Here is a 25,043-nt window from a genome sequence, read left to right as displayed (position 1 = left end):
TATTGAAGCTGCAAATGCTTTAGAAGCTAAAATTCCAGCATCTGCAGCAGCTCCTCCCAGATAGGAAGCCGCTTCCAGTATATGGGAGATATACATCATCTGTTCTCTGATAGCATTTGATAGAGAATTTTCCAATGCTCCCATCCATTCTTCAACAGCTTTGGCAATCCGGGCTCCAGCCATAGCTGGACAGGTAACCGCTCCAGATGATGAAAATATTGTTTTAAGACCGGCTTCAATCTTTTTATCTGTGGAATCCTTCAGGGAAGATGCTGACGGAATAGGCAATGTAGCATTTCTGAATAAATGCATCACATGAGCATCCACAGTAGGAGGTACCTCCCGCTTAGTACATACAGAAGCCGGGAAAGGATACAACGATGTTATTCTTATTCACATAAAAACGTTTGTGAGGGTTACCCCATGCCTCATCCATAAGCTTAGTGAGCTGTTCAGATACAGGAAACTCTGTTTTGACCACTTTCACAAAAGAAGGAACATCCACTGTGGATGGATGGTCAGTTTTCTCCCCAGAAATTCTTTCCAGCCAGGTGGCATCAAAAAGTAGCCAGGTGGGGGCCTTCGCAATTATGTGCGCTGGGAAAAGGGGTATCTCCCTTACCAATCCAGCCCGACAGGTCTCAGGCTGCTCCCCCACTGGCTCTCAGTCAAAAGTGCCCATTATGCAGTGCCCCCTGTAGTTTTCCCCTTTATGCTTTGCCCCCTGTAGTTTAGCTTTGCTCTTATGCAGTGCCCCCAGGCTGAAGTAGTGCCACTATGTAGTGCCCCCCAGGTTTAAATAGTGCCCCCAGACTGGCCCCTTATGCAGTACCCCCAGGCTGGCCCCTTATGCAGTGCCCCCAGGTTTAAATAGTGTCTCTTATGCAGTGTCCCCAGGCTGGTCCCTTATGCAGTGCCCCCAGGCTTAAATAGTGCCCTTTAGGCAGTGCCCCCAGACTGGTCCTGGCCCTGGTCCCAGGAACTTACCTTTACTTGCTCGCCGCTCGTGCTCCCACTCCCGTTGCCTCGCTCTGACTGGATCTAAATAGATCCAACAGGCGCGCGGGGCAGGCTCCTCACGTCGCGGGTGACGTCATCCGCGCAGTGCATCACTGGGAACGCTTGCCTCTGAAGTGATCGGCGGCTTCTTTAGCCTCAGGTCACTTCAGAGGCCAGCTTTCCACAGCAGGGGTTGGCGGGGGGAAAGTGCCGGGTGGTAGGCTGTTTCTGCCAGGCGATGCGCCCATAGAAAACAGCCTGGGGTGAACACTGGTGGTCCTGCTCAACCTGAGCTAGATCCTGGAAAGGAACCTTGAGCATCCTCTGATGATGCGTCTCCATATGTTGAGCAGACTGATAAAAAGCTAACGTGCGCTTAGGCACCTTAGTGACTATCGGTCTGCTATCAGCATTAGATGGTGCCATACTCTGAATAGAATGGCCATAAACATCCTTCCAGAAAGGATGCATAGGAGGTGCAAACATAGCACACTGTGGACACCCCATCCAAGGAGGCATAGTGGGAGCAGCCATATGATCCAGAAACTGCTTCATTACCTGAGACAAAGAGGATACCAAAGAAGGCTCTTGTCCAGGGACAGGTAAACAGATAACACACAAACCATCCTTAATGTCCTGAGGGGACAAATAAGCCATTCATGATTTACATGAAACCAGCAGAGGGCTCCCCATATCTTTTGACATGTTCAATATAAAGGCAATAGTTGCAATGTTATGTGAAAGCCTTCACAAAATCTTAATGAATGCAAAGTACTCAGAGAAAAACCTCCACCGCAAGATGATGGAGAGAAAGACAGTGATAGTTATAATTGACAGTCAGAAATAAAAGACAGTGGGTCTGATTCAGAGCCGGACGCTATTTGCGCTCGCTCGTCCAGAAAAAGGGGCTGGCTATTTAAATTGACCGTTCACTCTTTGCGGTCTGTTGACGCCTCTAAGTCTGAACGAGCGAATAAAACATGCGGACGTTTTTTTTGTAAAAAACGCCCCCTGGCCGCTCGCATCATACGTCATCTCCGCTATTTGTTAGATTAATCGAGTACATCAAAAGGCGTATGAACTGCTCGCTATTCTTGTGGTAGATTCATCCTACCGCAATCATGCGAGCAGTTCAGGCTGAAAGACAACCAAGTGACGTGGTCGATGACGCTGCTTTGTTAATTATGCACACCCATTAAACGCCCGTTTTGACCGTTTGGCACGCCTGCGTTCGGATCTCTACTCCCCGTTTTCAAACACCTTCCCCTGTTACCACCCACAAACGCCTCACTCTATCACTCAAATTAGCAGGCATTCGCTATATTTCGAGCACAAGATTTCTGAATGCACTGACTGGCTCGCGCATGCGTACTAAAACCCATATGCATGCGCAGATGTGTGAACATCGCTCGGAACGAACGAGCGGCCGCTTACGAGCGGCTCTGAATCGGGCCCAGTGTCAATACAGCAGCTAGCAAACAGTCACATGAGAAGCGTGGTTCAGGTACCATTGGAAGGGTAAGATTCTCAGCTTTCGGATGGTACCAGTTGTGAGGTTCTAGGTGCGTGGGAACTGGGGTCAAAGATGAAGTGCCCCACTCTTGCTGCTGACTCCTAACACCCTGCTGTTTGAAGTCTCTAGCTCAGCTCCCCACAGTGTCCTGGAACTAGTTATATGCTTGAAATTTAGAAGGGGCTCGCGGCTACCAGGTGGTGCTTCCAGCTTGTCCCTAACCCCAGGGAACCAGAGATATCGAGGTTCAAAGTTACCAGTAATTGGTAACTGAAAGCCTGTCTGGAAGCTCCAAACACCCCAAAGTTTGAAGCCTCTAGCTCCGCTCCACAGTGTCTCCTGGAGCCGTTTCTGGGCTTGCTCTTTAGAGAGGACTCTAAAGAGCAAGCCAAGCTACCGGGAGGTTTTTAAAGCTTGTCCCTAGCCCCCAGGAGACCGGAGATATTGGGGTTAAAAATGTTCAGTAATTGGGAAGGCACACAGCAGCGGCAGAGCGCGTGAAGGGTTTCAGATTTACGAAAACCTGCCTCCCCCGAAAAAGCAGCTTTTCGGAAGTTATACTTAAATAAAGGAGGCATTATGAATGCCTCCGTAATTCATTTTGAACTCCCAGAGTTCAAAACATAATTAGCACCTGTCACATTTTTCCATGATGAACAGATCCCATAATTACTAATTTGGCATTTAGAATTTTTAAATTAGCTTAATTGCCCCAATAATTACATGTCATTTTTGGGGTGTTAAAAAAAAAATGGCCTCAAATTACCCCCAAAGCAACATTTTCGTTAGTTTAGGCACCCCATATGTAATTACAGAATTTTTTAAAATGAAAAAGAATTGCTTTTTATATATTTTTTTTTACAATGGGTTTTTTTTTTTTAAACGTTAAAGTGGCCTCAAATTAGCAAAAAAATCACCTTTTTTTTCTACTTTTTTTTGTTTCATTCGTTTGAGATTAAATGAAAAGTTTGCTTTTTCTAATTTTTTCAAAAGCGCACAAATCAGCCATTTGACATCATTTAAAAACCTCCAGTACTTTCCTTATGCCCAATAACAGCCTTCTATATGATTCTGCTAACGAAGCTCTCACTTTTTTGGGGTACGGGATGGTTTCCTCACTTTTTCATGTGCTTCTCCCATGTTGAATGCTATAGAAAATTTGCACACCACGAGTTGTCATTTCTAATTGGATTGAGCGTTTCTTGGGAGCGAGCAAAATGTGCAAGTTTCATGAAACTAATGTGACATGCTCATGTCATAATAATTTTTCTTCTTGCCACGTTTTTTTCTTTATAGTTTATAAGGTAGCAATTATTGTGGTAGCTTCAACTCCAAATATGCTTCGGGAAAGTAAACTGTGGAAGATAACCTCACACCACATTTTTGTGGTTTTTATCATAAAGTTGTTGATAACCAACTGTTAACACAATGGCCTGTTTTCCTGCAATGAAATTGGGGAGTCAGAAAACACTAACACAACAATTAAAGGTAAGAGACATAGGGCCGTATTCAAGTAGCTGCGATAAGTCCGTTTCTGCGGAAAAGTATCACCGGTGACGTCATTTCGCCATGCGAAAAGTTTCCTCCGTATTTAATTCCAAAGACTTTTCGCCGATGCGTAAACTCAATGCAATGGGACCTGCGATAAATTTTCACCTATGAATAGGTGTCAAAAAAAAGTGCAGAATTGGGGTTTTGGGGTGCAAAGCTGCGGGAACCCCCCTGCACCCTTGGGACAGTCCCCCAAAGGTAAACTGCATTTAAAAAAGTTTATAAAAGTCCTTAGATCACCCCAAAAAACTACTTTCGTTTTGGTGGTGAAAAAGTCCAAAGTTGGGGGACAAACTTAAAAACTAGCGAAATAGACTCCAGGGGGGGTCCCCAAGTATGGAGATGTTTAGCAACTTAAAAATATGCTAGCACCCATTTTCATGTACCCCAAATATACTGGGACTAATTATTTTCTACAAAAAAAAAACCTGCTAAATGCTATTCTTCACCACTTCTAGAGAGATGCAAAATAGCAGCTATTGAGACCATTTAAGTACCCCAAATACCTTCAGCAGGGCTATTCGGGGGTAACTAGAGTGAACCCCAATGTCAGTGCATCTTTTGGGGGGTGCCAGGCTGATTTCCCCAAATCTGACAGCACATTACGCATATTACAGTTTCGCTGGCTCCAGTTTTTCGACGATTTCTAATTGAATACGGCGAAAAGCGGGCACACGTGCGATACTTTGCGTATTTAAAACAGGCAAAGTAGTTGAGAAGTCCAGCATGCTAAAAGTACGAGACTTTTCGCCGGGAATTGAATATGCTCCATAATGTAAAACCATAAATGTTTACCATAAAATGACGACCCTTTCATAATTCCTCTTTGAACATACTTTAAATATATTGAACAGCTGATAGTGTTTCGTGTATGTGCAATCTGTAGATCTCCAGCCCATATGGAACTAAAAGACCCAGCATGCCAACCTTTAAAATGTCGGCATATACTGGGCCATAAGTTCTCAGAAGACCCGGAGAACCACTGCCTGTCCCGACTCCCTGCTGCCAACCGCTTATCTGGGACATACAGTACATTGAGGGATGCTATTAGGGATTTATTATTACAAGTCACGCTGTAACAGAGCTAGGCTAGCCTGTCAGTCACGTAAACATTGGTCGCTAATAGTCACATCACATCGAAGATCGCACACAACTCAATATCTCATACAATCGGTCTTCTCCTCAAAGTATGTAGTTTTATGATGTCGGCCATTTTATCGTAGGCCAAACTTCATTAAGATTTAAGGAAGTGCACTCACTACAAGAGGGACATCAAAATGCTCGCAGCCATCACTCTTGTATTCAGTACGTCTTTACACACTTGTTAGAGGCGCAAACCAATAATTCTTACACAGGGGTGGCCTGTGATGCTGTTGGAATGGAAAACAGTTGTTAGATTGAGGTAACGGCTGCGGTAAAGCGGCACAATGTGAGGGGTGCGCTGCTTATTTTTTATCTGAAACATTTGAACGATAAAAATGCAACTTTGCCGAGGGCCGTCCCCCCTCCGGGTTGTGCAATTGGTGTCTTCCAATGTGGCTGCGGCAGCGTGGAAGGAAATGCACTGACTGACTTGTGTGTGCGGTACATGCCTCTTCCCTAAGCGAGTCCCGCATCCCCGTCGTCTTCCTCATAGCACCGGGGTCTGCTCATCCCGGACAGCTCCTGTGTAACGCATCATGGTAAGTATGGAGGGGGGCAGCAGTCTCCTAGGTACATCACGTAACGCAGGGTGCTATACACGGGGCTGCTTGGAATTGCTATTAAAATATCCTAGTTCCCATTGATCAGGAATATATATTCCTGCCTTCCCAATTATTAGTTTTCAAATTGACCAGCCTCTAATCGTTGTCTTTACGATGTGCTCCTATACTGCGTATAATGTTAGAGCAGTGCTTCTCAAATTCGGTCCTCAGGACCCCTCACGGTTTCCAGGTTACCTTTCAGGTGTATTTATTACTCACTGACACATTTTATAAGATCCACAGGTGAAGCTAATTATTTCACTTTCGATTCTGGTAGGAGACTTGGAAAACATGCACTGTTTGGGGTCCTGAGGACCGAGTTTGAGAACCTGTGTGTATGGTATTTACCATCCAGGTTCCTCCAGAGCCTCCAAGATAACCCATGCCACCAGGTACAATATACTCTGCTCCTGGACTTCCCACCTACTGTATGATTGCAGACACCTGGCTTATCAATTACCTAGCTCAACACCGGTGTCTGCAATCATACATTAGGTGGGACGTCCAGGAGCAGAGCATTTTGTTCCTGATGAAATGGGTCATGTTGGAAGGATCTGGTTACTGTGTTCAGTAGCTTCCCAACTGTTTTTATTACAGGAGCGCTATTTGTGGCTGACAGATGGCAGTCTTCATAGCAGAGCAGGCCATGACCAATTTGGTATCCTAGGCGAGGTTTAATCTGGTGCCTCCCCCTGTACACAAGGATTTAGTGGCTGGCGCTGACATAGTCACGCTGCTGGGAGAGGTCATGTGGCCTGCGGCGGCTCCTCTCTGCTGCTGATGTGGTGGAGAGACGCACAGCGGAGCGAGGGGAGGGCAAGAAGCAGCAGTCAGAACTGGTCCCTTTTGCTAGAATGTTTTTTTTTTTTGCAGCAGTCACCCACACACTTCCACTTAGGCCCGTATTCAATTAGATGCGAAAAGCTGAGATTGGCGAAAAAGTATCGTGGATGATGTCATTTCGCCAGATGGAAACTTTTCTCCGTATTCAATTCCAAAGACTTTTTGCGTACGCGAAAACGCAATTTAATAGGCAGAAAAGTTTCGCCTCTGAATAGCTGGTGGAAAAAGGCGCTGAATTGCGGTTTTGGGGTGCAAAGGTGGGGATACCACTCAGCACCCTTGGGACAGCCCCTCAAGGGTAACTGCGTAAAAAAATCCCTTAAAAAAAGTGAGGAACACCCCAAAAAATGACTTTGAAAATGGGGGCGAAAAAGTACAAAGTCGGGGTACAAACTTTTAAGTTAGCGAAATAGACTTTTGTGGGGTCTGCGAGTATGGGGGAGGTGTTTTTTTTGATTGCAGGTGCATGTCTCAATGGGTTTTTCACAATTTTAAAAAACTTCATATTAGCGAATTTAAACCATGCTTGCACCCATTTTCAAGTACCCCAAATTTGACAGGACTACTTATACCCCTTTTCCACCAAAATTCTGTGTCTGACCCGGATTTGGAACAGTGTTCCTATGCGGATCAGACCCGGAATTTAGCCGGCTCGGCATATTCCCAAGTCTGCGCCGCTCACACCGCAGTCGGGTCTGCATAGACCCGGCTTTTCTGGCGTGAAAGTGGACGCTTGTCCAATGGCCACTGAAGCCGGACCAATCGGCCGGTTTGAGGCGCACTGCAGGTCATCAAGACCCGGAGTGCGCCGTACACACAGCAGGGTTTCACGGGTTACTCCCGTGTTAAACTCTGCTATTTACCTGGGTTGGATTGCCGGGTCACTCGACTCGGCGATCCAACCCTCAACCCTTTTACACCAAGGAGCTGCCCGAGTTAACCCTGCAATAACCTGGGTTTTAGCTCCGGTGTAAAAGGGGTATTATTTTTTCCGAAAAAAACAGCTAAATGCTTTTCTTCACCACTTGTGCAAAAACGCTAATTAGAAGCAATTGACAGCACTTAAGTACCCCAAATAGCTTCAGTAGGGCTATTCGGGGACTTCTATATTGGTCCCCAATGTTAATGCATCTTTTGGGGGGTGTAAGGCTGATTTCACCATTTTTGACAGCACTTTTTGCCTGTTTTAAGTTTTGCCCGGTCCTGTATTTGCGTCCTTTGAAATTGAATACGGCGAATAGCGGGGGCGCGCACAAAGAGTTTTTGTGACCAAACAGGTGAAGTCGGTGAAAAGTATGCCATGCGGAAAAGTATCGCGGGTGCGAAACTAATTGAATATGGGCCTTAGAGTAGATTTTGCAGTGGAAAATGGCTTCCAGGCAAGTTTTCTAATTTCTACTGACACAATGGGTTTCTACCATATTAATTAAGGGCCTTACTCTTAGTCAATGCTGCAGTGATGCAACCCAATGGTGTTCATACCGATACGCTGTATTGATCTGGACGCATGGTAGCAGAACTGTGTAGGAAGTGTTCCCCGGCAGTAACAAGGGGTTGGCTAAAAATACGCACACAGGGGTGGTGACTTATGGGAGTGTCGCAGGCATGTTGCTGAAATCTGTTGCGTACAGAGACACTTAACTGCTCACATAGGAGGCCATACTCAGACGGAGAGACTACTCCTTCCATAAGACTGGTGCAACTTACGATGGTGCCTCCAAAGACGCACCAAGTGATATTTCGGCGTCTATGGACACTGATAGTGGGTGTCTCAGGGGTCTATGTACTAATAATCGTGGTACCGCCACGATTATTATGTACCTAAGTCGCCGGGAATATTTTCCTTTTTAATAAAATATCCCGGCTATTAACTACAGGGATAGCGGTTGCGGTAACTGCTTTCCCCTCTAGTTATATCCCAGGCATTTGGGAGAAGTCTTTCACCAATGTGAAAGACTTCCGCGGGGGGAAGCTGACACTGCGCATGCACTCCACTTCTCAAAATCCGCACTTTAGTAAATATACCCCAAGGACTTTTTTTTTTTTTTTCCTGTTCTTCTTTACAATGGTGAGTTATATCAGGAAGAGGAGGATACCTTTTCATTGTCACCCTAGGATGCCCGTATTGAATTAGGCTGCGAAATGTCGGAATAATTTTCGCATGTTTCAATTATCCCCGTATTCAATTTCAAAGACTTTTTTCGCCGGTGCGAAAAGTCTTTGAAAAAAAGCGGGGATAAGTTTTCACCATGTTTTACATTGCGAAAAAAAGTGCAGAATTGGGGTTTAGGGGTGCAGGCTTTTAAAAAAAAAAATAGCCTGCACCCCTGGAATAGCACCTAAAAACGAACTGTCAAAAAAAGTAAGAAAAAAAAAATAGGGACACCTCAAAAAAACAATTTTAATTTTGGGGTAAATAAAAAAAAAATGGGTTACAGTGTTTAAAAATGGCGAAATAGGTTCAGGGGTATTCTGTAAGTATGGGGCAGGTGTTTTCTAGAATAGGCTATTAGCGGCAGGTGCATTTTTGCTGAATTTTGAAAAAATTAGTTTAGGCACTTAAAAATATGCTAGTACCCATTTTCATGTACCCCAAATTTGATGGGAAAACTTTGAAAAACAAAAAAAAACCCTAAGTGCTCTTCTGCATCACTTGTTCTAATGTCGGGAAAAAACACCTGCCACGGCCATTTAAAAATGCAGAACACATTCTGCAGGGCTAAACGGGATAACACAGTGATCCCCTATGTCTGGACATCATTAGGGGGTCTCAGGATAAATTTTCCTAATTTTCCCGATACTTACCTTTCCGCAGGCTCGCCGGCTCCAAATTGAATACGGGGATAAAGCGGGAACGCGCCCGATACTTTATCCCCAGAAAAGCTCCGATGTGGAGCGAAAAGTCCAGCACGGACTTTTCGCTCCAGTATTAAATACGGGCCAGTGTTTTCTGTCATGTCAAATTGGAGACTTTTATTCCAATTATTCTGTATGGATCACCTTGCCTGTGATGTACTTGATTATTAGCCAAGTGTCCCTGCAAAATGTGTTTAAGTAGTGGCAAATATTACTAGCTATAACCTTTTGGCATGTGGTCAGTGACATAAACTTTACATTAATACCAGTTTATAAGATCTTTATCTTTACACCACTATGTTTATTCAAAATCCTATTTCTACTACTACAAAAAATAAATTAATCCTGTGTTTAATATGATCATATTGTCAGCTTTATAACATATTTGACATCATTTTGACTGATTTATTTAGTACTTGATGCACATTTTATTTTAGCCTCATAGAAAGAAGAAACCTTTTATAGAAAAGAAAAAAGCCGTGACTTTCCACCTGGTGCACAGGAGTCAGAGGGATCCTTTAGCTGCTGATGAGACCGCTCCTCAGAGAGTCTTGTTACCTACTGATAAGGTTTTTAGATTTTGTAGAATACTGTAAATATTGTACTTTTATTTTACTCTGAAACATTTACTAATATATGTTCATTGTTGCATAACGGTGAGTTTCGTTCTGATCGAAATGAATAGTACACACGTGACCATTTGAGAGTACAAATGAACACACTTTATTTACAAATAACAAACAATTAACAAACAACATACAATTTATACAGTATACTCAACTTTTGTCTATGTATTCAGATGACACCAGTAGTTCATTATCTTCAACATAAGATGTACTTCATCTTCATCTGGGGAGCCCTCATTCCAATAATGCCCAGGTAGTTCAATTTACATTGCAGGCACCCTACTGCAGTCTCAGGTCCATGCACGAGCCAAAGAGCCTTTGTCTAGGTCCTTGATTTATATACCCTAGTATATGGGTGTTGGCGTTCTGGATATTAAGCCCATATTGGTTACAAACTGGGTATCAAACACTGATTGGTAGAACATAGCATGAACCATACTTATCTCTTGCACATGCTCTGTAAGCACTAAGATATACTACCAGACAAATACAGTAATGACGTATCCTGGTATGTCTGGAGATAAACTCTTCCAAAGCCCCTTTGTATAGAGTAACCCATAATGCATAGCGTCTCTACACATCTTACAGTGGTCACCCATTTTAATGTGGCTAACTGTTAATAACACCATATAAGGCATTAAGGGCTCATTATACATCTACTAATAGTGACAGGTACAAATTAGGGCCCATCAATTTATGTCTTGTTTGACCCCCATAAGGTGATCTGAGCAGTATGTGCATAGACTACAATGATCATCTTCAAACCTCAATGGGACCTAGCACAGGTTGTGTGCTACAACTTATATGCCTATGTAGAAATTAATTATTTAACCCACTGGTTACAATTGTAAATCCTAATATTTACATATTCACAATGTAATTAATACATACAATGCTGTTAACCTGTTTACCTACATAAAGAACATTTATTTATTTTTGTAAACTAATATTTAATTTTTCATGAAAAACTTTTTTTAAATCATTTCACTTAATCCAGCAGTAACTATTCTTAAACCCAATATTTAACATTAACGTTTATCAAAACATATTTATTACTAAACAATTTTCTAAATTTTTTTTCTAAGTAGTATACTAGTCTCAGCTCATTACACAGTAAAGGCAGCATCACTGGGAGGATAAGAGTGATAACACGAATATGACCTGTCTGTCTAATAATTGGAACCATGTCTAATGCTGTTGTGTATTGCGATCCCAGGTAGAGACACAAAAAAGGAAAGAGGAGGAGAGGAAGTTTGGTGTTTTCTTTGATGACGACTACAATTACTTGCAGCATCTTAAAGAAGTAGGTCCTGCTGAACTTGTTCCTTCTGATACTCGCCGAGCGCAAAGCCGGATCATAGTGACTGAGGATGGGAATGTAGAGGAAGAAGTTGAACGTATCCAAGTAAGACAATTATGTATACATAATTATTTTTTTTTTTTATTGTAGGGCAAAGTCTTTCAGGATGAAAATGTTACCTAATACTGTTTAGGGAACAGATGGACAGTAAAGTAAAAAAGGTCGACAGTGTCTAGATATACACCAGATGTTAGACAGTCAATAAGTCGATACGTTTATTTTTTTATTATTATTTTTTTTTTTAGCCTTAATCTTCACCTTAACTGTGCCTGACCCTAACTGTCCCTTCTAGTGCCTAACCTTCACTCCTGGTGCCTAACCCTAGCTGTCGGGGTAAGTGCCTAACCCTAAAAAAAAATAATCATGTCGACCATTTTCGCAGTGACAATTTTTTGTGTGTCGACCTTTAGTGTGTCTACGTTTTGTCCATGTCGAACTTTTGTCTGTCGACCTATTGTCTGTCTAACATATGGTGTTTATCTAGACCTTGTCGATCTTTTTACTGTCTATCTATAGTCCGGCACCCTACTGATTAATGGAGCTTTGCACAAGTGAAAAAGTGTAACAGCCTATCAAAAACATTGTTAATGTGTTTTGCAATGTCTGTCTGAGTCTTTGTTTATATCAAAACATGTTAAGTTAAAAAACTTAAGTAGTATCAGGGTGGCTGGTACATATATTACTAAACCCATATTACAATCATAGGATAATGGACAAGTATAAGGAACAAATAATCTATCAATATTATAGTAAGCGTTCTGTGGATTAATGGGTATTTTACAGAAATCGCGTAAGTATAGGAAACTGTAAGACACTACAGTGTAATTACATTTGGACCTTAAAAAAAATTCTGGTTAAAATTGTAATTGAAAGCATTCTCAAACAAAATTGGCTAAATTGTGAGGTTTCTGAAATGTATACAGAATAACCAGTAAATATAGCGAGCAACTTTTTTAGGACTAAGTAGAAGTGTTTTCAATCTTAGAGATTACATTTCATAGCACCATATATAGATATAGTCTAGTTTCATATTAAAAGTTTTTGTACTGAAAAATAGGGCCACAATGTCCACAAAATGTTAACTGGTTACTATCTGTTTTGTTTAAAGACTGGTGTACAATGTCCTTTCTATTTAATATGCTGGTGCTTGTTATAAAGACATGCAGTCACAACTGAACCTGTTTTATTTTTGTTTGGTCATTTGTTTTGCGTAGGCCCCTACCATAAATTTGCCATCTTCAGTGTTTGCTTCTGAGTTTGAGGAGGATGTAGGGCTGTTAAACAAAGCTGCCCCTGTTCGTGGTAAGTAGTATTACAGTTCAGACTCATGTTCAAAATATATGGCATGGCTTTTTTATTGTTACAGGGGTCTATTCATCGCTTTTGTTTCAAAGGCCCCAGTAAAAGTTATCATGAAAGTGCTGCAAGTTGCAGCTGTGGATACAAAAGTACTGGAGTATTTCAACAATACACTGGTGCGGGGACAGCTGAAAATCTGACCTGGTAGTATTGGTGTGCACACGTGAACTTGGTTCACACATGTGTACGGAGATAACCAACTGACTGCAGAGCGCTTTCTGATTAGGGTGTCTTTGCAACCCAGATCTCCTTTACATAGGAAGGGGCGGGGTTCTTGGAACTGTCACCATCTGAAAATGGTGGCAGTTCCTGCCTGCAGGCAGCTACCGAAAATTTTGTATTTTCGGAGCTTGATGAAGTTATGTCCAAAATACTATTGTATGGGGAAGGTGTCCTATGCCAGGACTGAAAAGCAAGCTGTATAGATAACTTGTATCTCCTGCTTTAACTTTGTAATGAATAGCCCATTACTTCATTTCTACAACTGTAAGTGAAAATTTTAATTTTCACCTACTTTTGTAGAAATGAAGGGATAATGAATAGGCCTCGCAGTATCTTATCTTGCTCCTAGTTTTCTAGATATAGTTTACTGAAACAGTTTCTTTGTAAAATAATAGTTTGGGAAATTGCTCCCTGCTGAATAGAACAATGATACTTGATTTATTTAATTTAACATTTAATTGGTATTATCCTGTACAATATATATGCATACTATAAAGTAAAATGTGTGTATATATAAAATATAGTCTGGGTATATATATCGATGTGTATGTAATTCTATACCCTTGAAGTTATTATTTGACAGAAAAGTGTATTTCTTCTACTTTAAACTCTATAAATGCGCTTGTCATTAGGTCTGTGTCTAGATTTGGATCCTGATATTGTGGCAGCTTTGGATGAAGATTTTGACTTCGATGACCCTGAAAACCAGCTAGAAGATGACTTTATATTAAAGGCCAATGATCCTGCCAGTGTCGATAATGGGTACGTAAGAATAAAATTTTCTTCTTCAGGGTCCATAGGGCTCCACAAGGAGACATTGGGGTGTAGGTGGGACCTCCTGGCGGACCGGACACCAACAGCAAAGCTTTTCAATCCCAGGATGCTCCGGTCCTTCCCCATTAAGCAGCCCATGCTTTTATTTTAGGATTTATTTTTTCTACTTTTGCTGTAATGGGCACTCAGCACCAGACTGTCCTCCGGACGTCTGTGCTGCACCCCATCACCCCTTTGCGGTGCCACGAACCCAAGCCTGTGCTAGGTACTCCCGGCGGGGCTCCCATAGGGGCTAGCTAGCAGGCTCCCCGGACCCCAGACTGCAGCCTGGAATTCAGGGGACAGGTAAGGCAGAACTCCGTTCGCGGGGACCCGCATTTTTACGCAGTCTTACCTCAGGTCTTAGGAGACAGACCAGCGGTGCTGATGTGGGCACTAGTGCACCCACGACTCCACTAGACCACCGGGGCATATAATTCACTGGCGCAGGGCATATATAGAGGCCAGGGGACCAGCAAGGGGTGAAGGCACTCTCCCTGCAGCCCCTTCCCCAGTCCAGGGCGCTGTTCCACTGCGGTCCTGGTGTTCCCTGGGCTTCTCCTCCCTCTCCCTCCATCCCCTCAAAAACGCGCGGCAGCCATTTTATGCAAGCAAGTCTCCGGGCACGCTGGGTCCAGTCTGCCTGTATACTTCCCCCACGAGCCAGGTCATATAGCGCTATATCCTACCATCCACTGCGGTCTGTGTAGTTGATTTTAGTGCCCATTTCAGACATGTAATGTTTTTATGCGTTTGTATGTGACTTGTGCTAGCGCTAATCTCTGCTTTCCATTATGTCAGCTTATACCTTTCCCTTTATACTACTATACCCTGAACATACTAAGGTATAAGGGGTTCACTGTTCCTCACATCTCCTATATAATTGTGAGGGCTATCACATACTATATAGCACGGTTACACACTACACTGTGCCATATTACACATACTGCAGGGTGTGCACGGCACTGTATTTTATTATTCTTGTGGCTGTCTCTGGCAGAGGAAAGAATAACAAGCAGCCTGATGCTGCTGCTCCTACTCTGGTGTCTTGTAAGTCCTGCTCAGTGGGCTTGGTCCCATTCAGGATGGTCTTTGTACTAATTATTACAAAGCCCCACCATAGGCTGCCTTTTCAGAGATGCTGGCAAAACTTGCAGACCACATAACAGTCCCTGTGGTAGCTCCCCCTGTGGGATGGCCACAGCAGGTACTCCCTGCAAATCCTTTGGCTCCTCCATGGGTAGACTTACTACCTCAGTACAGAGTTTGGCTAATACCTCTACTGGTTTTCAGCAAATTCTGCAATAAAAAAAAGCTGTTACCTACTAAAAGAGCTGTGTTAGATATCTGAGACTCTGTCTCAGGAGAAGAGTAGCCAGCCTCTAAAATAAATATACCTGCTCTTGTGAGAGCCGTAAAAACTATTTTACAAACAGAAGAGGATGAACTTTCTTCCTAAGAAAAAATATGCACTTTTTAAAAGACAAAAAGTAGTTTTACCAGAGTTTCCTCACTCTGACTAGCTATCTGATCACATGAGTGAAGCTTGGAATATCCCCGGTAAAAGGTTTCAAATTCCAAAACGGTTTAGTTCCTTTTACCCTCTTCCAGCTACTGATTTTACTAAATGGCAAGTTCCCCCAGCAGTGGATTCTCATGTAACATGACTGGTTAAAATGCCACATTACCCATTCATACTGCAACCTCCTTGAAGGACACTACAGATAGACGTACAGACGCTTGTCATGAATCCATATACTCTTACAGGAGCTATTACTTGTCCTGCTAGGCCTATGGCAAAAGCCATTGAGAGTTGGGCAGAGGCCCTAGAAGAGACATTTCCCCTTGATCCTTCGAGGGAACAGCTGTCCTACATATCTCACATTAGAGAGGCAGCCTCCTACTTAGGTGAAGCAGCTATGGATTCGGCTCTCCTGGCCCCCAGGATATCTACCATTTCGGTAGTGGTCTGCTGTATTATTTGGCTACATTCCTGGAAAGCAGATTCAGACTCAAAACGGGCTCTGGAGTCTCTACCTTATTCTGGTGACATCCTATTTGGTCCAGAATTGGATAAAATTGTGACTACCTTGGCAGCTTCTAAGATGGTGTTCCTGCCGTCTTCATATAATACAAAGCCGCAGACGTCATCCTTTTGGTCCTTTTGCCCGCAAGGAAAAGCTAAGGGTCAGTCCTTTCCACAACAGCAGACCTCAGCCAAGGCCTCCAAGCCTAGGGCCAAAAAGGCCTGGGCTACTAGACGTCCACCTACAAAGTCTGAGGACAACCCTACAGCCTGACTGGACTGACCTCTCCCTGAGGCTGACTTCTTCATCTTGCCCAGGTTTGGCATCAAACCACGTCGGATGCCTGTGTAAGGGAAATGGTCTCCTGCGGATACGCCCTCTCTTTCCTGAGGCGCCCTCCCCCCTCATTAGTTCTTTTGCACAGGACCTCCATCAGACCCAACCAGGGCCCTGCTGCTCCAAAAAGTCATTCAGTCTTTACTGAGTTCAGGAGTAATAATTTGGGTCCCCTCCTCACAATGGGGAAAGGGCTATTATTCTACCCTTTTCTTAGGGTTCAGAAGCCCAGTGGGTCTCATCGGTTTGTCCCCAACCTCAAGTCTCTGAACAAGTTTATCAGGGTACCCAGGTTTGTATGGAAACACTCCATTCCATTATCCTAGCTATGGAGACTAGGGAATTTTGTGGTATCTCTAGACATTCAGGAGGCTTACCTACATGTACCTATAGCGCCTTCTCATCAACAATATCTCCGGTTTGCTATACTACAGCAACATTACCAATTTCAGGCTCTGCTGTTCGGCATTGCAACGGCCCCTTGGGTCTTTATCATAATCATGGGAGTTATGGCGGCCTCTTCCTCGTCAAGGGATCAGAAAGCTCCCATACTTGGACGATCTCTTGCTGTTTGCCAGCTCCCCAGAGACTCTTCACCACCATCTGCAGGTAACCATTGCCTTTCTTCAAATGCACGGCTGGCTGATCAACTGGAAAAAATCTCAAAGGATGGTATATTTCAGAAAATCTTACTAACGGTGGACAAGATTTCAGCAATTCAGCTCAAACTACGCAGACTGCTCCACAATCGCCGAGTGTCAATTCACTCTGCAATGCAGGCCTTGGGATCAATGATATCCACCTTTGACATGGTGGAGTTCGCACAGTTTCATTCCAGGCCCCTACAACACCTGATACTCTCCAGGTGGAATGGGCTATCCCATCTGCTCAAATCTCAGACAATGGGCCTCCCCCCAGAGGTTTGCCTGTCCCTAGCCTGGTGGCTACAGACTTCCCATTTGAACAAGGGTCATCCCTTTTGGATCTCGGACTGGGCTCTCCTCCCCACGGACGCAAGCCTCCGAGGGTGGGGCGCAGTATCCGGCCAGCACTCCTTCCAGGGCCGATGGTCACCAGTCGAGACGGTGTTACCAATCAACATCCTGGAAATTCGAGCCATCTACAAAGGTCTCACTCTGGCTCAGAATATTCCGAAAAACAGGCCAGTATAAGTACAGTCCCACAAGGGCACGGCTGTGGCTTACCTCAATCACCAAGTGGGCACTCGAAGTCAGTCAGCAATTATAGAAGTGTCCCGCAATCTCACATGGGCCGAACGCAATCTCCCAGCCATCTCCGCAGTGTTCTTTTAGGGAATTCTCAATTGGGAAGTGGATTTCCTCAGCTGTCATGACGTGCATGTAGGAGAATGGTCTCTACATCCAGAAGTCTTTCAGCTTCTAGTGGACAAATGGGGTCTTCCGGAAGTGGATCCCATGGCCTCAAGACACAACAACAACTAGCTTCCACTTTATTGAGCCAGAACAAAGGACCCTGATGCAGCATTCATAGACGCATTGTCAGTTAAACATAACTTCCATTTGGCATATATCTTCCCTCCAATATCCCTGCTTCCTTGGGTGCTTCGAAAGTTCCGACAGGAGGGGTCACAGTCCTGTTCATAGCTCTGGCTTGGCCCAGATGTCATTGGTACTTCGATCTTCAAAGGCTCTTCATCTTCCCCTATGAGTAGACCTGTTGTCTCAGGGTCCATGTCTACATCCGGACCTAGCCCGTCTGTCTTTAACGGTTTGGCTCTTGAGACATCACTCCTAACAGCTAAGGGTTTCTCTAGCTCTGTGGTCCAGGCTATGCTCAGTCTCGGCAAGACTGTTGGAGGAAGGCCTGGCGTCTGAAGGGCAGCAAAGAAGCCACTTCTCTCCAGGAAAATTATCAGGGACATATTGATATTCTGCAAAAGGTACAGGGATTAGACTGCTGGGGACCGGGGTAAAGTTATTTTCTCTGCTGAATCCCCTTTCAGATTGTTTGGGGCATCTGGAAAAATGCTTGTCCGGAGAAGGAAAGGTGAGCGCTACCATCAGTCTGTGTGATGCCAACAGTAAAACATCCTGAGACCATTCATGTGTGGGGTTGCTTCTCAGGCAAAATTGTGAGTGATCCCACTCCCTTGGCTAAGAACACAGCCATGAATAAAAAATGGTACCAAAACATCCTCGAAGAGCATCTTTTCCCAACCATCCAAGAACAGTTTGGTGATGAACAATGCCTTTTCCAGCATGAGGGAGCACCTTGCCATAAGGCAAAAGTGATAACTAAGTGGCTCGGGGAACAAAACATTGCAATTTTGGGTCTATGGCCAGGAAACTCCCCAGACCTTAATCCCATTGAGAACTTGTGGTCAATCCTCAAAATGCGGGTGGACAAACAAAAACCCACAAATTCTGACAAACTCCAAGCATTGATTAGGCAAGAAAGGGTGGCCATTAGTCAGTGTGTGGCCCAGAAGTTGATTGACAGCATGCCAGGGCGAATTGCAGAGGTCTTGAAAAAGAAGGGTCCACACTGCAAATATTGACTTTTTGCATAAACTTAATGTAATTGTCAATAAAAGCCTTTGAAATGCTGGTAATTTTACTTCAGTATACCAGAGTAACATCTGAAAAAAAAAAGGTCTAAAAACAATAAAGCAGCAAACTTTGTGAGCACCAAAACTTGTCATTCACCCCAATGTCTCCCTGTGGACCCTATAGACTTTGAAGAAAGAGAGTTAACAAAGGTAAGTTTCACGTTAACTCTCCTTTTTTGTTATCCTACACAGAAAAATAATGAAAGTATACAACTAATGCAGACAGTGTGCTATATCATATAGTACGTGATCATGACTAAAGATGATCATGCCTGTCCTCTTATTTTCTAATTTATATGACGAGAGAAGAGTAGTTGCAGTTTGGGCTAAAGAGTGTTCTCACAGGAAGCCAATCCTGTAATATTATGTTACAGAAAGCAGTATGGGGCAGATGATGATGATGATGAATGGGAAGATGTTGACAGTGAGGAAGATGGGAGCCAGGAAGATGACTTTGACTCGGATGGTCCCCTATCGGATGAAGAGGAGAGACAAGGGAATGATCCTATGAAAGAGTTTATGTTTATGCAGGAAGAGACCAAGAGCCGTTTCTCACAATATTCTATGTCTTCCTCTGTCATGAGGAGAAATGAGCAGCTCACTCTTCTGGATGAACGCTTTGAAAAGGTAAGAGATACTCTTTATGTTCACACTGTATACTTGATACATATTTTATATCTTTTGTATAGGAATTTTAGGAGTTGTTTTTGTTTTGTCATTATGTTTGCCACTATAATGGAATAAACATATATTTTATATTTTAAACACATTTGTGCAGTATTTACTCATCTTGAGGAATTTTGTAAAATGTCAGACTTTGTCCCTGTAACAGTATTGGTCTGACCCACTTAGAATAAAAGATACATTTTAGATTTGTGAAAGTTTTCTGTTTCTTCCTTGTGGAGTATGGTGTGAGTGGAGAAAATGTGGGAGGACGGTGCTTGCATAGATTGGGTCATGCAAATATTGTCTGCCTCAAGGAAAGTGCCCAACATCATTTTACTGGCCAGGGGCAAAATAAATACTCCACACAGATAGGGTGCCCTCGTTGGAATCAAACCTGTGCACTGTGGGGCAACAATACTGTGCACATGTGTATACATATAACATTACATGTAGGTTTATAAATAATACTTTGTGTGTTTGTATGCATTTATATGTAATACATTGTAGCAAAAGAATTCAAAATCAGACTTGGGTGTTTGTTTTCTTCTACGAGGGCATAGGTACGCAGCTTCAAAATACACATAATCATGTTTGAAAGTGTTCTCTAATTTTAAAGACTTTTAAACAGAAATTTGAATGTTGAAACTAACTTTTATATTAGTCATTTCTAATGCACCCCTCAAATGATTTCATTTTTTGGTGGTTTGTGTTTTTACAGTTTTATGAACAGTTTGATGATGATGAAATTGGTGCCCTGGACAATACAGAACTAGAAGGGTTCATTAATGTAGATAGCACTCGTCTTCAAGAAGTTGTGAATGACTACTTCAAGGAAAAGGCTAAGGAGTAAGTCACCTCTGCTCATTGTACCTGCTGGACATGTTCCAGGCTACCCTGAGAGGCAAACTCATATTTCCTTAATGAACTTAATATTCCATTCCATTTAAATATTCTATTTTCATGCTAGTTATGTGTGTTTAAAGGCTATGGGCCTATGTATCAAGCCGTTTTTTACATAAAATGCAGAAACTGCAGCTTCTGCAGTGATTCTCTTCTGTGAAAGACTTTCACAATTTTCCGGGCATATAACTCGCAGGGACAGCGTTTACCGCGCCCATTGTCCCTGGGAGTTCCCCTTTGTAAATAGTGGGGATATTTTAATGTTTTTAAAAATTAAAATCTCCCCGGCAAAATGGGTAGACAATCTCTGCTTGTCTGCGATTATTAGTACAAAGACCCCTATATCACTTATTGAATTTAGTGAAATGGAAATTATGTTCAGACAAACTGTAACTTGGTGATTCTGTATTAGTTCAGACATGATCATCATAATCACTGTGAGATACACTGCTAAGCGATCAAATCAGAAGGATGATGAGTCAAGGACTGAGGGAGTGTGGAAATGTATATTTTAATGATGGTGCTCTAAATTATAGTAAAATATATTTTTTTATCTGAAAAAAGAGATGAGAGATTGGCTGCTTTGGGGCAGCTGGTCCTCTTTAACTCTCTCAAAGGCTTCATACATCTACCCTAGATTCTCCTGCAACTTACATATCTCAAACTAGTTTGGAGTACTTAGTACCTTTCATATATGATATTTATTAAGTAATACGTTTTCCGGTGCTCCATTTTGTGGAATAGCTTCATGAAGTTGTATTATCTAGCTAAACGTGGGATTAGACACTGAGGGGTTTATTTACTAAGTCACTTTCGTCCGTGTTCATGGCCAATATTTGAAAGGGCAGTGCTTTTTTCTAGCTGTGTCTTGCTAGTAAAAGCACTGCCCTTTTAAATATCGGGCATGAACAATTGTGTTAGGTTTTACAATCCAATACTTAAAATTAAGTAAATAAACCCCCTGAATCTTGAAACTTAAAAAATGCAATGGCTTTACCAAGACTGATTCTGATGTCCAACGAGTTTCTAGTAGGAATAATTACATTTTCTTATTGCTCTTTAATGCAAGGATGTTGCTAACATGAGGATCATATTGGGGGCGGCACTTAGTGCATTTGCTTGTATTAGCACCTGCATATATTTGTCTATGATGGCATTTCACCAGTCACTGTGTGCCCTTCCAGGCCTTTGTTGAAGATCAGAAGTGATAGAACTGAACTTGTAAATTCTGAGTCGGGACACTCTTTAATGCTAAATCGCTATGTACTGTATGTCCTTGCCAGTTAAAATACATACTAATAGGTTACTGTTTTAGATGTACAATCTACTCGGTTTATACATTGTGTAAGGAAGCACTTCTATCCAAATCTTTACAAAGTAAAATCATTGCATAGGTGCATACACCCCAAAATTTTAATGTTCGCTATAAACCATGAAAGTAAAATACATTACTTAGTGTCATGTTGACATTCAGTTGCATGTTTCACTTCTGTTAAGTATATCTGATTTATCATCTCCCTACTACACTAGACAGCTGTGCTAGCACTTCTTTAGGATGGTGCCCTGATGCACTTTCATAGTAGTCCATGAGCTGAGTCATCACTGGTCACAATCACCAGTATGTGAATCGTACAATCCACACTGTGCATTTATGCAGAGCAATTCTGCTGAGATGTCGTCTTGTTTAGATAGAGAAGCACCTCCCATTTAACATGGCATCCTGCTGCAAAGGAGTGAGGGAGATTGCTGACATATTTGCTGAAGTGTAAACATTACACTTATTTCATGTATATTATTGACTTATTGATAGCTGTAAATCTATACAAAGTATTGACTTTACTCGTTATTTGATTGTAATTGCACTAAAGGTGTTTTTTTTTTTTTTTTTTTTTTTTTTTATTACTGCAGTTGTGTGAAATTGACAAACTTGGCGCCCGGGTCAGTGTTGCATGTAATAGAGGAAGATGAAGAGAAGGAAGAAATGCAAACTATAGTAATAGAACAGCCTGGTGAAAAGTGGGATTGCGAATCTATCTTGAGTGAGTATATTATATTGGGCACATTCAGCCCTTTGTGCCCAAAACGGTGTTAACATATAATGCTGCAATAAATTGACTCTGTAAAGCATTACTACTGGAGTGCCATCTTCTCAAACATACATATGTATGTATAAATCCATCCATAAAATCCATATGTTGGCATTCACAACACCTCCAAATCATCCACTGAGGGGGCAAAATTCCTAGGAGGGATTCAGGTATCCAGTCACCAAGACTCATCGGTCTTATCTTAAATATAACATTGTGTTTATTCTCCACCTGCAGAGTATAGACAGCATTTCAAACAAGCATGATGGTGAAGTTTCTGTATTTATTTTTCGTATTATTAGTCTATAAATTGTATACACTTAAGAATCATACAGCTATATTAGTAGAAATCTTAAAGTAATTCTGATTCCTACACAAAGGTGAGGTTTATTCACCTGGAAAGTAAATATAAAATTGCTACTTTTCCATAATTTATTACATAAGCTGCTCCCAAGTCATCCATGGATACTACTTCAGAAAATAAGCCACCAAGTTGCTAAGCAATTTCTAAATAGACACTTTGATTTTTTATTAATTTATTTAGACAATGTGTTGAAACAGTGTGTTTTACTTTCAACAGGCACATACTCAAATTTGTATAACCACCCCCAAATTATCAAGGATCCACCAAAGGTATTGTACTTTATTGAGATTAATACGTCTTTGTAATACAGCTTGGTGTATTTTTTTATTTTTTTTGTCCTAAACCAAACAGTAATTTATAATGTTATTTAACTTACATGTAATTAGCTGGCTGTTAAATTGCCTGGCTTGTGTTTAAATTATGCTAGACTGTGGAAATGTTGTTGGAGAGAAAATTAGTTTTTGTTTGTTCCTTTAGATGAAGAAAATAAAGGTATCTGCTAAAACGGGCATTCCCCTGGGTGTCCTGCCTGGAAGGGGGCCTACAGCCAAGCAAGTTGAGCGCATGGAAATGATTAATGACGGAGACCTGCCCAGGGTATCCACGCAGCCACGCTCCAAACAAGAATCCACGGAGGAGCGGAAAGCTAGGAAACTAGCAATAAAGGAAGAGCGCAAAGTGAGCAATATATTTCTTATCATATAATGAACACCAGACTGATGATCTGTAGTTGATAAGGTGGAACTTTTCTGCAGATGATCACACAGTGGTGTACATTATTCTATTAATCCAAAGTGTTCATACAATTTCATTGTAACAATGTAGGGATGTCCTAAAGCAGTGGTTCTCAAAGTCTGTCTGTCTTCAAGGTACTCTAACCTTCCAGGTTTTAAAGAGATCTATGCTGTGTATTGATGGTATAATCAAACTGACAGAGGTACGAATTAAATCTGTTTAAGCAGGGATTTCTTTAAAACCTGGGCTGTTAGGGTACCTGAAAGTGAGGTTGAGAATTACTGTTCTACAGTTTACAGTATCTTCAACATGCAAATGGACTATAGCAGAGTTTTCCAAACTCTGCCTCTACAGTCCAGGGTTTAAGGCTATCCATGGTTGAGTCCATATGATTAAATTGACTGAGGCACTAATTAACTCACCTGTGCACAAGCATGAATATCCTTAAAACCTGGACTGTAATGGTTGAGTTTGGGAGTCTTTGGACTATACTTTATATAGGTTATATATCTCGCAAATCTTTCAAGAGAAGACCTTACAGAAACTTTTTAAATTAAACTGTGGTGATTACTCAAACATTGATTGGTATGGTTCTTAATCTGTTTTTAAATTAAATTTGTTATTTTAATAATATAAGTTTTATATCTGTATAAAAGTGATATTAGTGACCATGTAATTTTTCCCAGGAACGAAGGATGGAGAAGAAAGCCAATAAATTGGCTTTTAAAGTGGAAAAGAGCAGACAGGAGAAGGAACAAATGAACTTGAAACACAATCTTCAAGGACTTAAATTATCATAAACTGGTATCTCCAAGAGTATGATGGACGTGAAAGACAATGTGACCGATAATAGCAATCTCCTACAATACTCCCCAGCAGCCCTGCATTTGAGCACTGTAAGAGATTACAGAAAGTCAGCACTAAAATGACGACTTGCTGAGCATTGTTATGTAGAAATGGAAAAGAAGAAATACCTGGATTTCAATTTACGGTTTCCAGACAAAGCAGAAAAAAGGAGGCTTTTATGGCTGTATAAAAAGAACAGCATTCCCTGTACAATAAGGAAAACGAACAATATGGACACTATGCAAATTATAAATTATGGTTTTTGTTTTTGGGTCATATTGTTTACTAAATAATATTAACAATTTAATTTAGAATATTTGTATGTGTCTTTGCAAAATTTAACCTGAGGGCAGAGGGTATGCACATACTTGGCCTCCACCTATTCAGGACACTGTTTTTTCTCTATATAGGGGGGGGGACAAAAGTCCAGGAATGATGATGTTCGTCCATGTAAGATGACGTTTAGCCTCTTTCTGAGTTCTGTTTTTTTGGAGGGAAAAATCCGAACTCAACGTGCAAACTCGAACCTATCTGAGCCTGCACATCCCTAGTCCTAACTGTCACTTTACAGGCTGTTTGAAAAATGAGTTAGGAGCTGATTGGTT

The 25,043-nt window shown here is 42.0% G+C and overlaps 1 protein-coding gene across 1 annotated transcript; it reads left to right on the top strand.

Moving 5' to 3' along the window:
* The first annotated feature begins 5,390 nt into the window (after positions 1–5,390).
* LTV1 (LTV1 ribosome biogenesis factor) lies at positions 5,391–24,752 on the top strand. The gene is made up of 11 exons (XM_088454543.1): positions 5,391–5,745; positions 9,945–10,076; positions 11,350–11,538; positions 12,708–12,795; positions 13,707–13,836; positions 19,215–19,467; positions 20,225–20,352; positions 22,315–22,445; positions 23,074–23,126; positions 23,335–23,535; positions 24,279–24,752. Exons 1-11 carry the CDS (start codon positions 5,743–5,745, stop codon positions 24,390–24,392), a joined length of 1,422 nt encoding a protein of 473 aa, XP_088310669.1. The 5' UTR covers positions 5,391–5,742; the 3' UTR covers positions 24,393–24,752.
* Positions 24,753–25,043: the final 291 nt, after the last annotated feature.

Source organism: Taudactylus pleione, unplaced genomic scaffold, assembly GCF_031769625.1.
Source record: "Taudactylus pleione unplaced genomic scaffold, aTauple2 ptg000006l, whole genome shotgun sequence".
Classification (NCBI taxonomy): domain Eukaryota; kingdom Metazoa; phylum Chordata; class Amphibia; order Anura; family Myobatrachidae; genus Taudactylus; species Taudactylus pleione.
Note: the sequence above shows the minus strand (reverse complement) of the source record. Positions and strands in the feature narration are given on the sequence as shown.